Source organism: Nannobrachium achirus, assembly GCF_963921795.1.
Source record: "Nannobrachium achirus genome assembly, chromosome: 8".
Classification (NCBI taxonomy): domain Eukaryota; kingdom Metazoa; phylum Chordata; class Actinopteri; order Myctophiformes; family Myctophidae; genus Nannobrachium; species Nannobrachium achirus.
In genome coordinates, this window is record NC_137817.1 from 4,238,045 (window position 1) to 4,251,052 (window position 13,008).

General features: G+C 43.9%; 1 protein-coding gene across 2 annotated transcripts in view; it reads left to right on the top strand.

Annotated features, from left to right (window-relative positions):
• Positions 1 to 255: 255 nt before the first annotated feature.
• The window catches only part of iws1 (interacts with SUPT6H, CTD assembly factor 1), a 37,310-nt gene continuing 24,557 nt past the window's right edge, over positions 256 to 13,008 (top strand). The window contains exons 1-6 of one of the 2 annotated variants that reach the window (XM_080731626.1): positions 256 to 408; positions 2,073 to 2,152; positions 2,673 to 3,114; positions 5,196 to 5,870; positions 8,535 to 8,603; positions 9,998 to 10,199. In XM_080731626.1, the coding sequence (XP_080587752.1) occupies positions 369 to 408; positions 2,073 to 2,152; positions 2,673 to 3,114; positions 5,196 to 5,870; positions 8,535 to 8,603; positions 9,998 to 10,199 (1,508 nt within the window). In that variant the 5' untranslated portion in view covers positions 256 to 368. The remainder of the gene's footprint in view (positions 409 to 2,072; positions 2,153 to 2,672; positions 3,115 to 5,195; positions 5,871 to 8,534; positions 8,604 to 9,997; positions 10,200 to 13,008) is intronic. The other variant, XM_080731627.1, reaches the window with a different exon arrangement.

Sequence of the window (13,008 nt, forward strand, 5' to 3'; positions counted from 1 at the left end):
CAAGAGTGTAGAAATGACAACTGGACAAAATATAAAATAGATACGTAGGCGTATATATTTTTAAAGACCAAATTGTTCATGTTCAATATTTAATAAACTGAATTAAAAAAAAAAAAAAAAAAAAAATCAAATAAAAAAGTCCCAGACTTTCCAGGGAAAGCCTGGTGAGGCGACGTTAGACTTTCCACAGGGACAAATTACCCGTGGCTCTGTGCGCATGCGCGTTAAGACGGACACCATTTTGCTTCCTCAACACCTCAGAACTGAACAGTTAGCTTAGCTTAGCTCAGTCAACAACGTGTTTTATTGTATTTTACTGTGAATAAAACAACACATTTGTACATTTGTAGACTTATTGTTAACGTCTGATGGACGTAGAGGAAGACTTCATGTCGGGGAACCAGTCAGGTGAGACAACTATTAGTAGATAGATACATGTTGGAGTAGAAACCGGCTAACAAACACAACAACAACAACGGTGTGCCGTAAAGATATAATGTTTAATACACGTTTAATAACATTTATTGAACATTTCAGTGTTTACACAGTGGGAGTAGACTAGAGGGTTAAATAATCTACCACCATGAATGGAGTTGTGCCCTTCTTTTACTGTAGTTGTTTTGTTGCTCCATTTGGAACCTTCAGTGAGGTTGTTGTGTTCAGTGGTGGAAAATGTACTCGCATATTTTGCAATTGATATCGCAATATAATATCTTTTGAAAACACTTAGCAGATCTACTGGCTGTAGTGTAGTGGAATAAAACTTGTATCCGAGATGTAGTGGAGACAATGGAGTATAAAGTATTTCCAATTTTCAGTACTTTTACTTCTACTCCATTAAAGTGAAAGTAAAGTACCTCAAGATTATAATTAAGTAGGCCTAAATGTACTTTTAGTTACTTTACAGTTCACCACTGGTTGTGTTGTGTACGACGTTAGCCGAAAATAGCTGATCTACAAGCTCATATTTGGTTGTTATTTGATATTGTGATAGATACTTGAAGAGTTTTATTGAGAGAGACCACCGTTGTATGACGCAGACCGCTTAAAGCCGTAAAACAGATCATATTCCGACACATGGGAGCTGATTGTCACAACGTGGTTTTACTAAAGCCCCTTTTCCACTGGCCAAAACAGCACACCACACCACTCCACACCACACCGCACACTTGTGCCAGGTTCTCCACTACAAGGACCTGGGTAGAGTGGTGTGAAAGTGGTACTAAACGGGTACTAAAGTATCCAATCTAGAGTAGGTCTGAGCTAGGCCAAACAGGGCCAAACACTTCATAATGACTGATCACTCACTGACTGACTTTTAGAGGTGCTGTTGCTGTGCGGTATTGTTTTTGACAGCAAATTTTGATTTAGTTTTAGTCATAGTCTTTTGAGTAAAATGTAACTTGGTTTTAGTCATAATTTAGTCACCTGAAAAGTATTAGTTTTAGTCTAATTTTAGTCGACTAAATCTACAGTTGATTTAGTCAAATGAAATGTATTTTGGCAGGCCTTGATTGCATCGTAATGACTGATTTTACACTGGGTTGTGTGCTGAAAATAGCCGATCTACAAGCTCACAACATGTCACAGCGCAACACGTTATGAGCTTGTAGATCTGCTATTTTCAGCACGCAACACCTGAGAGCAACCAAACAAAAAATGACTCTTCTCCACTAGTCCCTCCCTAATGTTATAGTCTAGTTTTTATTTTGTTGACGAAATTGTCAATATATTTAGTCTTAGTTTTAGTCATCACTGCTTAGTTTTTATTTAGTTTTCGTCAGTGAAAAACATTTTTTTTGCCAATCATTTTTCGTCATAGTTTTAGTCGACGAAATCAACACTGCTGCTGTGTTTATCTATCGCTTCATGTATCGGCTCTGTGCTTAATAACTGTAGCATAAGGTAGCAGCATACTCCTTCCCTTTCATTTCCACATACTTTAATTTGATTGGCTCGGTAGCAGGTTTGAACCGGGAACACATTATGACACTTAAACTAAAGAAAAAAAGGTATTATGGAATTGGTTAGGGAAATCAATGTTAACATTGTGATACTTGGTGTTGTGTTAGATGACGGCGGTGGGACCCCGGTTCAGGATGAGCACCCAGCTTCAGATGACGACATGAGAAGTGACAAGCATCAGTCAGAGGTCAGTCCTGCCTGAACACATACGGTTGTGCTCAAAATTATTCAACCCCCCTCCCTCTGCAAATCTGGTTTATTGGCTAAATTCACAAACTGACAACTGAATGAAATAAATAAATCATACAAGAACAATGTAAATAGCTCAACAAAAGTAACATTTGTTTTTTTTAATTTATTCTTATTCAATGCTAAATGCCACTTTTGCCACTTTCACTTTTAAACTAATTAAAACATGTATTTTTGGGGGAAAACCACTGTTTTGCAATGTAACTACTGTACCTTTTTGTTCTTTTTTTATTAATATCACGTAGATGTTTTTCTTTTGGTACTTTAAATAGCAATAATGAGGCTATGGAAGAAAAAAAATTCCCCCCATTCACGTCCATCATAAAAACAATCTGCCCTGGCTTTTTTGTCCCACCTAGTAACAGAGCAAAATGGGGTGGGATTTGACAAAGAGTGGATTCCATGGACTGACGTGTGTGTGTGTGTGTGTGTGTGTGTGTGTGTGTGTGTGTGTGCAGGACGAGGACGGCAGTGACGGTCTTCATCCCATGGAGACCAACGACTCGGACAACGACGAGGAGCCCAGAGCAGCGAGACCAGACCAGGACAGCGACTCTGAGGACGACGCCCCCCCCAGGAGGGGCCCCAGCAGCAACCACTCCGACTCTGACCAGGACCACCAGGCTCCCAGCAGGGGACACGACGTCCACTCCGACTCGGACCAGGACCAGGCTCCCAGCCGGGGACACGACGTCCACTCTGACTCAGATGAGGAGGAGGTGGTACCCAGGGGACACAGGCATCACAGTGACTCTGAGGAGGAGGGGGAGGCCCCCGCCAGGGGCCCAACAAGCCACCACTCTGACTCTGAGGAGGAGACGACGACGGTTCCCCCCAGGGTCCCCAGTCACCGCTCTGACTCAGAGGAGGAGGACATCCCACCCAAGGGCCAAAGTAAGGGTGGGTGATATGGTGATAAATATCGTTGAGACGATACAATGTCTCCACGATATGCCTTTCCAGAGATATCGTATATATCGTGATACAATTGAGGGAGAGCCTTATAAAACATCCTGTTGAATTGTTAATGCAGAGATTCATTGCAGAATCCATTTAAACCCGCATTTTTTTCTAAATCAGTAGTTCTCAAACATTAAAATGTCAAGGTCTCCCTTACGGGTCCATTTGGTTTCATTTGTATGCTGTCAGAGTTACATACTTGTAAGGATCAATTTAGACCTCCCAAAAGGAACCCAGAGAGTCCCTGGACCCCACTTTGAGGACCACTGGTATAAATGATCTGTTACTCCTTTTTCTTTTAGCTTTTGTTACCTTGTAGTTGGTTGTACTGTTAACACTTAAGTTGCAGTGATTTCTTCTCTTCAATATCCCGCGATGCCATGGTCTCCATAGACTTCCATGTAATTTATAGTGCATGGATCGTGCACGCCCATGCCTAGATGATGTACCACGTGTGCACACACTGTTCACAGCTTTCAAACAAAAAAATCCGCTTGGAAATCCGTTCAGGCATTCATGATTTATCAGCCATTCATGATTTATCAGCCATGTTTTCTTCAGATGTAAACAAACATGGCTGCCATGTTTGAAAGAATGGGTTGGTATGGGGGTTAAACATGCAATTCTGCGATCGCAATCATGCCTAATACATTTCTGGAGGTCCAAAAACATTTTTGGAAAAAAAAATATATATATTTTTTTTTTTTCTTCAAAAACGGCCCAAACTCGGGAAACTCAGGGTTGGCACCAGATGTGTTAACTCATTGAATGCCAATCACGAATATACTCGGGATATATTAGCGCATCCCATAGTGCCAATCACGAGTATATTCGGGATTTAAAAAAAAAAAAAAAAAATTTTGAAAAATTATTTTTTAATTTTTTTATTTTTGACCCCATCAAATCTAGTGAACATGATTTCAATCGCGATTTTGCATGTTCCACCCATAGAGTATATATAAACTAGACCAGGTCAACCTGGTTGTGCCAGACCCCCTGTCTGTCATCATCATTTATGACATCATGCCTTTTGTAGGCATGTCATCATCATGTCATCATCATATATACCCTTTATATAGAAAACCCGGACAGACCGACATTTGCTTATGTAGGCCTACCCATTTCATGGGTCTGGCAAATAGAGAGCGGACGAGCCCCGCCCCCACTATCATTTCAATGCAAGTGCTCAGTGGCGTTTTGAAGCAACGGCTACGTGCTAGCATGTAGCTAATCCAGGTGCATTCTGGGGAATGGCTCCACTACGCAGTGGAGCCAAACGTCACGAATGACGTCACGAACGACGTCGACGTCCATTGAACCCTATTGTAGACCCCAGCGCCGCGCTCTTATGCTCGTGCATGTATGTTTCACCCCGCCTGAAATTCCAGCTTTGGCCAGTAGGGCGGCTGCTTCAATATTTACAAGCCGTTCTGGGGGCTTGGTTCCACCCCATACAACCCCATCTAACATACAGGGCAGCCATGTTTGTTTACATAACATGTAAAACATAATGGCTATTATCTCAAGAATGCCTGAACGGATTTCCAATCGGATTTTTTTGTTTGAAAGCTGTGAACAAACTGCACAAATCCACTCCAATGCAATCCAGGATTGCATTGGATTTTTTAGAGCTCATTCTTCTCTGTTTTTTTTCCCATGCATGAGGTGTGCAAGGTTTAATCATGGCTAAGTTGACGAAAATAAGGCTTTTAAAATGCTTGGTAGCCAATAGCTAACTTCAAGCTAACTTCATCCTCTTCCTGTACATGCACAAAGGAAAGTGTTCAGGCAAGTCATGGCTGCAGGGCTTCTGCATATACCAGCATATCTCTATGGGATTTTCTATGGCACACTGGGCACCCTCTAGTGGTGAAAGGGTGGCATTAAATAAGTAACTTAAAAAATAACCATAAAAACCAACACGAAAAAGAATCGTGATAAGACTTGTGTATCGTGATACAGCTTTGGAAAATATGGTGATATTGTATTTTTTCCATATCGCCCCCCCCCCCCCCCCCCAGGCCAAAGCCACCATTCTGACTCAGAGGAGGAAGACGCCCCCGTCCCGCCCAGGGGCCAAACAAGCCACCGCTCTGACTCAGAGGAGGAGGACGCCCCCGTCCCGCCCAGGGGCCAAACAAGCCACCGCTCTGACTCTGAGCAGGAGGAGTCACCATCGTCACCGGCGGTCAAACACACCGCCAGCGCCTCCCCGTCCCCAGAGAAACACACAGGAGGAGGCGCCGCCGCCAGCGCTTCAGACGACGAGGAGGAAGCTCCTCCTCCTCCTGTCAGACCGAGGAGCAAGAGCTCCTCAGACATGGAGGAGGAGGATGAGGCCGCCGTCGGGGAGAGCAAGAAGAAGACGACAGCCGTCGCCGCAGACGACAGCGACTCTGAGAAGGACGAAGAAGAGGGGACGGCGACGACGAGGAGGAAGAGGAGAATGTCGGACAGTGACTCTGACACGGAGAAAGCAAAGAAGGACGATGCAAAGACTCACTCTGACTCTGACTCGGAGGCGGCGGCGGCGGGGCCAGGGAAGAAACGAGGAGGGAAGTGGAAGGCTGTGATGCAGTCTGACAGCGAGGATGAGGAAGAGGGAGGAGGAAGGACGAAGGCTGGCAGCGATGCTGAGCAGGAGGAGGAGAAGAAGAAAGGAATGAGTGACGACGATGAGGATGAAGATAAACCAGGTACTCGTTCAAATTAGTGATGGGGGCGATACGCGATGTTATGGTTTATCGTGATAAAAAAAAAAAAAAAACACTCTAAATAATCGTATGGTGGAGATTTAATTTATCGTGATATCGTCCTCCGTCATGCACTGGGATCAATTCACCTTTTATTTGCCGAGCTGCATATCCGGTACCACTTAAACCCTCTGGAATTGGTAAAAGGTACTTGATACAGTCTTTTTTGCACTCTATCAAATGTCTTTGCTAAAAAATAGCGACACGTTGTGAGCTTGTAGATCTGCAATTTTTTGGCAAATGTTCCGCCCCAGGATAATGGATTTTGTAAATCGAGATTTCTTGTCATAATAATCGTGATATGAAATTTTCATATCGTCCCATCCCTAGTTCAAATTGTTCAATTGGCTTCGATCGAAACGAAGTGGATAAAAGTGTCAAACCTTTTTGTAGGCTTCTTTAGGACCTAACGATGGATTCTAGCCTTGGGTACCAAACTTTATTTTGATGTTTACCCATAGAATTATCCATATCAAGTTGGGCTCCCATCGACATTATATACAGGAGGAAAATACCCAGAAATAAAATCTGCTTTTAGGTAGGATGTGAGGGGTCTAACTAAACTAAATAAAGTTTGGTACCCAAGGCTAAAATCCATCGTTGGGTCTTAAAGAAGCCTACAAAAAAGTTTGACACTTTTATCCGCTTCGTTTTGATAATGTCAAAAACCAAGTTTAAGCCAATACACGACATGTCCAGGTTTGGGGCTGTTTATTATTGAAGGTTTCATGTTTGACACTTTTTAATAATATTGGCGAGATATCTTGATCCCAAATATTCTCCCCTGACGTGGAAGTGAAACAGGTCTCAGTCACTCTTTTAGTACACAAACAAATGCACACAACACAACAAATTATATTTTACCAGACTAATGGGGACTGTGGGGATTATGATGTTTTGGTTATGAAAGAAAAGCGATGGTTATAGGTGTTTTGTTTCATTGATTTTGATTTAAAGTTTATACATTTATTTTGTACTTATTTATTTTGCTCGAGGATGAGCAGACGAGGGCAGGCCGGCAGGCGAACTAGTGACCTTCTGATAAACAAACAGCCTCTTTTAACCACTAAGCTAACAGTTGTGCTCGAAATGATTCAACCCCCTCTGACAAATGTGTTCATTAGTGTAACCACTGTTCCTTTGACTTAGAACTTGTCAACTCTGCTCAGAACTGTACTTTTAGGAACATTCTGTGTCTTTGCAATTGTTTTATATCCTTTTCCTTTTTTTGTAAAAAGCAATCTTTTCTCTGAACTTTTCTGACCATTCCTTAAACTTAGCCATGTTTCTAACTGCTCTAATCACAGTCAACAAGTCAACACACTTCTAGTCAGGCCAGATTGCACATCTGATGCAACTATTTAAGCCCTTGGTTAATTGATTGCAGTTGATTACAGATGTTTTCAGGTGTAATTAATAATTAGTTTAAAAGTGAAAGTGGCTAAAGTGGCATTTAGCATTGAATTTGGAAAAAAAACAAATTTTACTTTTGTTGAGCTATTTACATTGTTCTTGTATGGTTTATGTGTTTCATTCAGTCATCAATTTAGTCCAATACACCAGATTTGCAGAGGGAGGGGGGTTGAATAATTTTGAGCACAACCGTATTGCTGTCCTTTAAAATGGTTGATTACTGTGAATTGACAACATGAGCATAATGTTATGGATGGGCCATATGAAATGGCCGGCCGATATCGATATCCCATATAATTAATTGCTGTTATGGCCTATAACCGATGACGATATGATTTCATTATGTATTAAAAAAATATATAATAATTCCATTCCTTTCTGAAAAAGGCTGAATTTGTTCCAAAACAATGCTCCATTACTCGACATAAACAGATTTAATGTATTTTTATTTACAAATGTTCCAACATTTTGACCCTTTTGAAAGCTTCCCCAGAAAACACTGATAGAATCTGCAGCCTTCATCATCACAAATGGCTTTTTCAGGCTTTTACATTTTAAATAACATTACTGTAAACTATTGCAGAAAACAATCTATTATCTTGATAATGATTCGATACCGATATAGAATTTGAAGGCCAACATCGGCTGATGTGATGAGCGATTAATTGCCCATCCCTAGTTAATATTCCTGTTTAGTTTGTCGTTAACAACAGTAAAGTTCTCTGGGGTCACAGTGACATGTCTGACAGTTCTGTGTTGTTCACAGCTTTACAATTACAGTCCAGTTAATCACTCACTTCTCCGTGGCACACTAACACCTAAACCAGGGGTTTTCAAAGTGGGTGACGGGGCACCCTGGGGTGCCGTGACATCAGTCCAGGGGTGCCTCGAGATCATTTGATAATATTTGGAATTTATTTGGACACTTGAAAAAATATTATTTGGTATAATTTTAAACATGAAGTACAAAGTTATTTTCAGTCAGTTCTAACCAAAATGGCTATTATCTCAACGTTTTCCTCGCAACATAATCACTAAAATATCGTCACTGTCGGGCAGAGACCTTGTATGGGGTGCCTCGGAATCGGATTCAAAAAATATTTATGCGGTGCCCTGAGACAAAAAGGTTTGGGAACCCCTGACCTAAACTAACATGTTCTGAACATGGATTGTTGTGTCTGTCTGTCTGTCCAGTAAAGAGGAAGAAGGCTGTTCTGTCAGACAGCGAGGAGGAGGATGATGAGGACAAGGCTGACAAACCAGGTAAGACCGCCTCTAAGAACCAGGAAGTGTTTTTGGTTTCATCAACGAGTGAGTTATTAAGTTCTTACAACTTTAAAACCGGTAAAGCTTCTGTGTTATTTTAGATGTTACTATGTAAATTATATAACCAGATTTTTATTTATTATTAGAAGATTTTCAGAAAACTTAGTTAAGGATTTAAAAGAAGTTTTTTAAAATCAGATAATAAGCCACACGAGATGTAGTGTACATGAGACAGCCCTCTAAGCCAGGGGTGGGCAATAATCTTTTCCATGGGGCCACATGAACAACAGAAAATATTGTGGAGGGCCGGGCCAAAAGGCAGTGCTCCCAGCAAGATGTGCTCCCCACAAACTAAACACACAGCTTTACCTCAGACTAAAGAAATACATTTTTTTTTTGTTTTGAAAAACCCGGCATTCGGCATCGACTTTTCTTTTTGAGCGGTGGTCACAACGCTGCTATACGTGGCCGTGTGTGTGGGTCTGTCTGTCTGTCTGTCTGTCTGTCTCCGTGTCTCCGTGTCTGTCTGTCTGTCTGTCTGTCTGTAGCCTGCAGTAACCTTTTCTGACCACACATGTTAAGGGAGGGGTGCTGTTGCACACACACACACACACACACACACACACACACACACACACACACACACCACCGCTCAGTTCACACGAGTGTGATTTTTTTAACCACTTTAGCCATTTTTGATGGGTAAGGTAAGGCAGGACGTCTTGACTTGTGACCAGTCTGACCACCTGCTTGTTATTGAGACGATCCAATGATCACGCACACATGCTGATGTACACATTGCGTCCATATGTACGTGAATAAAAAACGTAAAAAAAAAAAAAATGCAGCTTAACTCCAGAGGTAAAATTATAAAATGTGTTTAACCCCACAAGCGCCGGTCAGGGTGACCCAAAGGGCCGCCATCCGGCCCCCGGGCCTCACAATGCCCAGGTCTGCTCTAAGCCATCTAAAATCACAGCAAACCACGGCCCGTGTAGCTTCATAAAGAATATCTTCCAAAACAGTTTCTAACTCAAAAATGGCAAAAGTAGCAGATCAACAAGCTCAAAGCGAGTTTGCGGATCTGCTACTATCGATACTTTTGTGTGTGATGCTGTAGTATGAACGCCACAGTCAAAGCAACACCATCAGTATGGTGGCAAAATGTAAAAAGATAATGTATCGTCTCTGTCAGGTGAAAACCTCATATGTCCAAAACATACTTTTCAGGATTCAAATTCTAAAAGTAGCAGATCGACGAGCTTGATTCGAGCTTGTCGATCTGCCACTTTTGATGCCCTTGTGTGACGCTGTGGTACTATGATCAAGTAGGATGTTAACTTGACGTGAAAACGATATATGAATACTGTATTGTCTGCCCGTGTGTTCAGCGATGAAGCGGATCCGAGCGATGTCAGACAGTGACGGAGGCTCGGACGGCGGCCCTGACAAGAGCATGGCCGCCAAGCTGCGGGAGCTGGGCTCTGACAGCGAGGACGAGGAGGACCAGGCCAGGAGGAACGCCGGCGAGAACAAGGACGAGAAGACGCTGTTCGGCAGCGACAGTGAGGACGGAGGAGAGGACGGAGAGGAGTGAGTACTAGTAGTGTTACTGATGTCATTACTGTTAGGCAGCGACAGTGAGGACAGAGGAGAGGATGGAGAGGAGTGAGTACTAGTAGTGTTACTGATGTCATTACTGTTAGGCAGCGACAGTGAGGACGGAGAGGAGTGAGTACTAGTAGTGTTACTGATGTCATTACTGTTAGGCAGCGACAGTGAGGACGGAGGAGAGGATGGAGAGGAGTGAGTACTAGTAGTGTTACTGATGTCATTACGGTTAGGCAGCGACAGTGAGGACAGAGGAGAGGATGGAGAGGAGTGAGTACTAGTAGTGTTACTGATGTCATTACGGTTAGGCAGCGACAGTGAGGACAGAGGAGAGGACGGAGAGGAGTGAGTACTAGTAGTGTTACTGATGTCATTACTGTTAGGCAGCGACAGTGAGGACGGAGGAGAGGATGGAGAGGAGTGAGTACTAGTAGTGTTACTGATGTCATTACTGTTAGGCAGCGACAGTGAGGACGGAGGAGAGGATGGAGAGGAGTGAGTACTAGTAGTGTTACTGATGTCATTACTGTTAGGCAGCGACAGTGAGGACAGAGGAGAGGATGGAGAGGAGTGAGTACTAGTAGTGTTACTGATGTCATTACTGTTAGGCAGCGACAGTGAGGACAGAGGAGAGGATGGAGAGGAGTGAGTACTAGTAGTGTTACTGATGTCATTACTGTTAGGCAGCGACAGTGAGGACAGAGGAGAGGATGGAGAGGAGTGAGTACTAGTAGTGTTACCGATGTCATTACTGTTAGGCAGCGACAGTGAGGACTGAGGAGAGGATGGAGAGGAGTGAGTACTAGTAGTGTTACTGATGTCATTACGGTTAGGCAGCGACAGTGAGGACAGAGGAGAGGATGGAGAGGAGTGAGTACTAGTAGTGTTACTGATGTCATTACGGTTAGGCAGCGACAGTGAGGACGGAGGAGAGGATGGAGAGGAGTGAGTACTAGTAGTGTTACTGATGTCATTACTGTTAGGCAGCGACAGTGAGGACGGAGGAGAGGATGGAGAGGAGTGAGTACTAGTAGTGTTACTGATGTCATTACTGTTAGGCAGCGACAGTGAGGACAGAGGAGAGGATGGAGAGGAGTGAGTACTAGTAGTGTTACTGATGTCATTACTGTTAGGCAGCGACAGTGAGGACAGAGGAGAGGATGGAGAGGAGTGAGTACTAGTAGTGTTACCGATGTCATTACTGTTAGGCAGCGACAGTGAGGACTGAGGAGAGGATGGAGAGGAGTGAGTACTAGTAGTGTTACTGATGTCATTACGGTTAGGCAGCGACAGTGAGGACGGAGGAGAGGATGGAGAGGAGTGAGTACTAGTAGTGTTACTGATGTCATTACTGTTAGGCAGCGACAGTGAGGACGGAGGAGAGGATGGAGAGGAGTGAGTACTAGTAGTGTTACTGATGTCATTACTGTTAGGCAGCGACAGTGAGGACAGAGGAGAGGATGGAGAGGAGTGAGTACTAGTAGTGTTACTGATGTCATTACTGTTAGGCAGCGACAGTGAGGACGGAGGAGAGGATGGAGAGGAGTGAGTACTAGTAGTGTTACTGATGTCATTACTGTTAGGCAGCGACAGTGAGGACGGAGGAGAGGATGGAGAGGAGTGAGTACTAGTAGTGTTACTGATGTCATTACTGTTAGGCAGCGACAGTGAGGACTGAGGAGAGGATGGAGAGGAGTGAGTACTAGTAGTGTTACTGACGTCATTACTGTTCGGCAGCGACAGTGAGGACGGAGGGGAGGACGGAGAGGAGTGAGTACTAGTTAGTGTTACTGACGTCATTACTGTTAGGCAGCGACAGTGAGGACGGAGGAGAGGACGGAGAGGAGTGAGTACTAGTAGTGTTACTGATGTCATTACTGTTAGGCAGCGACAGTGAGGACGGAGGGGAGGACGGAGAGGAGTGAGTACTAGTTAGTGTTACTGATGTCATTACTGTTAGGCAGCGACAGTGAGGACGGAGGAGAGGATGGAGAGGAGTGAGTACTAGTAGTGTTACTGATGTCATTACTGTTAGGCAGCGACAGTGAGGACTGAGGAGAGGATGGAGAGGAGTGAGTACTAGTAGTGTTACTGACGTCATTACTGTTCGGCAGCGACAGTGAGGACGGAGGGGAGGACGGAGAGGAGTGAGTACTAGTTAGTGTTACTGACGTCATTACTGTTAGGCAGCGACAGTGAGGACGGAGGAGAGGACGGAGAGGAGTGAGTACTAGTAGTGTTACTGATGTCATTACTGTTAGGCAGCGACAGTGAGGATGGAGGAGAGGACGGAGAGGAGTGAGTACTAGTTAGTGTTACTGACGTCATTACTGTTCGGCAGCGACAGTGAGGACGGAGGAGAGGACGGAGAGGAGTGAGTACTAGTAGTGTTACTGATGTCATTACTGTTAGGCAGCGACAGTGAGGACTGAGGAGAGGATGGAGAGGAGTGAGTACTAGTAGTGTTACTGATGTCATTACGGTTAGGCAGCGACAGTGAGGACGGAGGAGAGGATGGAGAGGAGTGAGTACTAGTAGTGTTACTGATGTCATTACTGTTAGGCAGCGACAGTGAGGACGGAGGAGAGGATGGAGAGGAGTGAGTACTAGTAGTGTTACTGATGTCATTACGGTTAGGCAGCGACAGTGAGGACGGAGGAGAGGATGGAGAGGAGTGAGTACTAGTAGTGTTACTGATGTCATTACTGTTAGGCAGCGACAGTGAGGACGGAGGAGAGGATGGAGAGGAGTGAGTACTAGTAGTGTTACTGATGTCATTACTGTTAGGCAG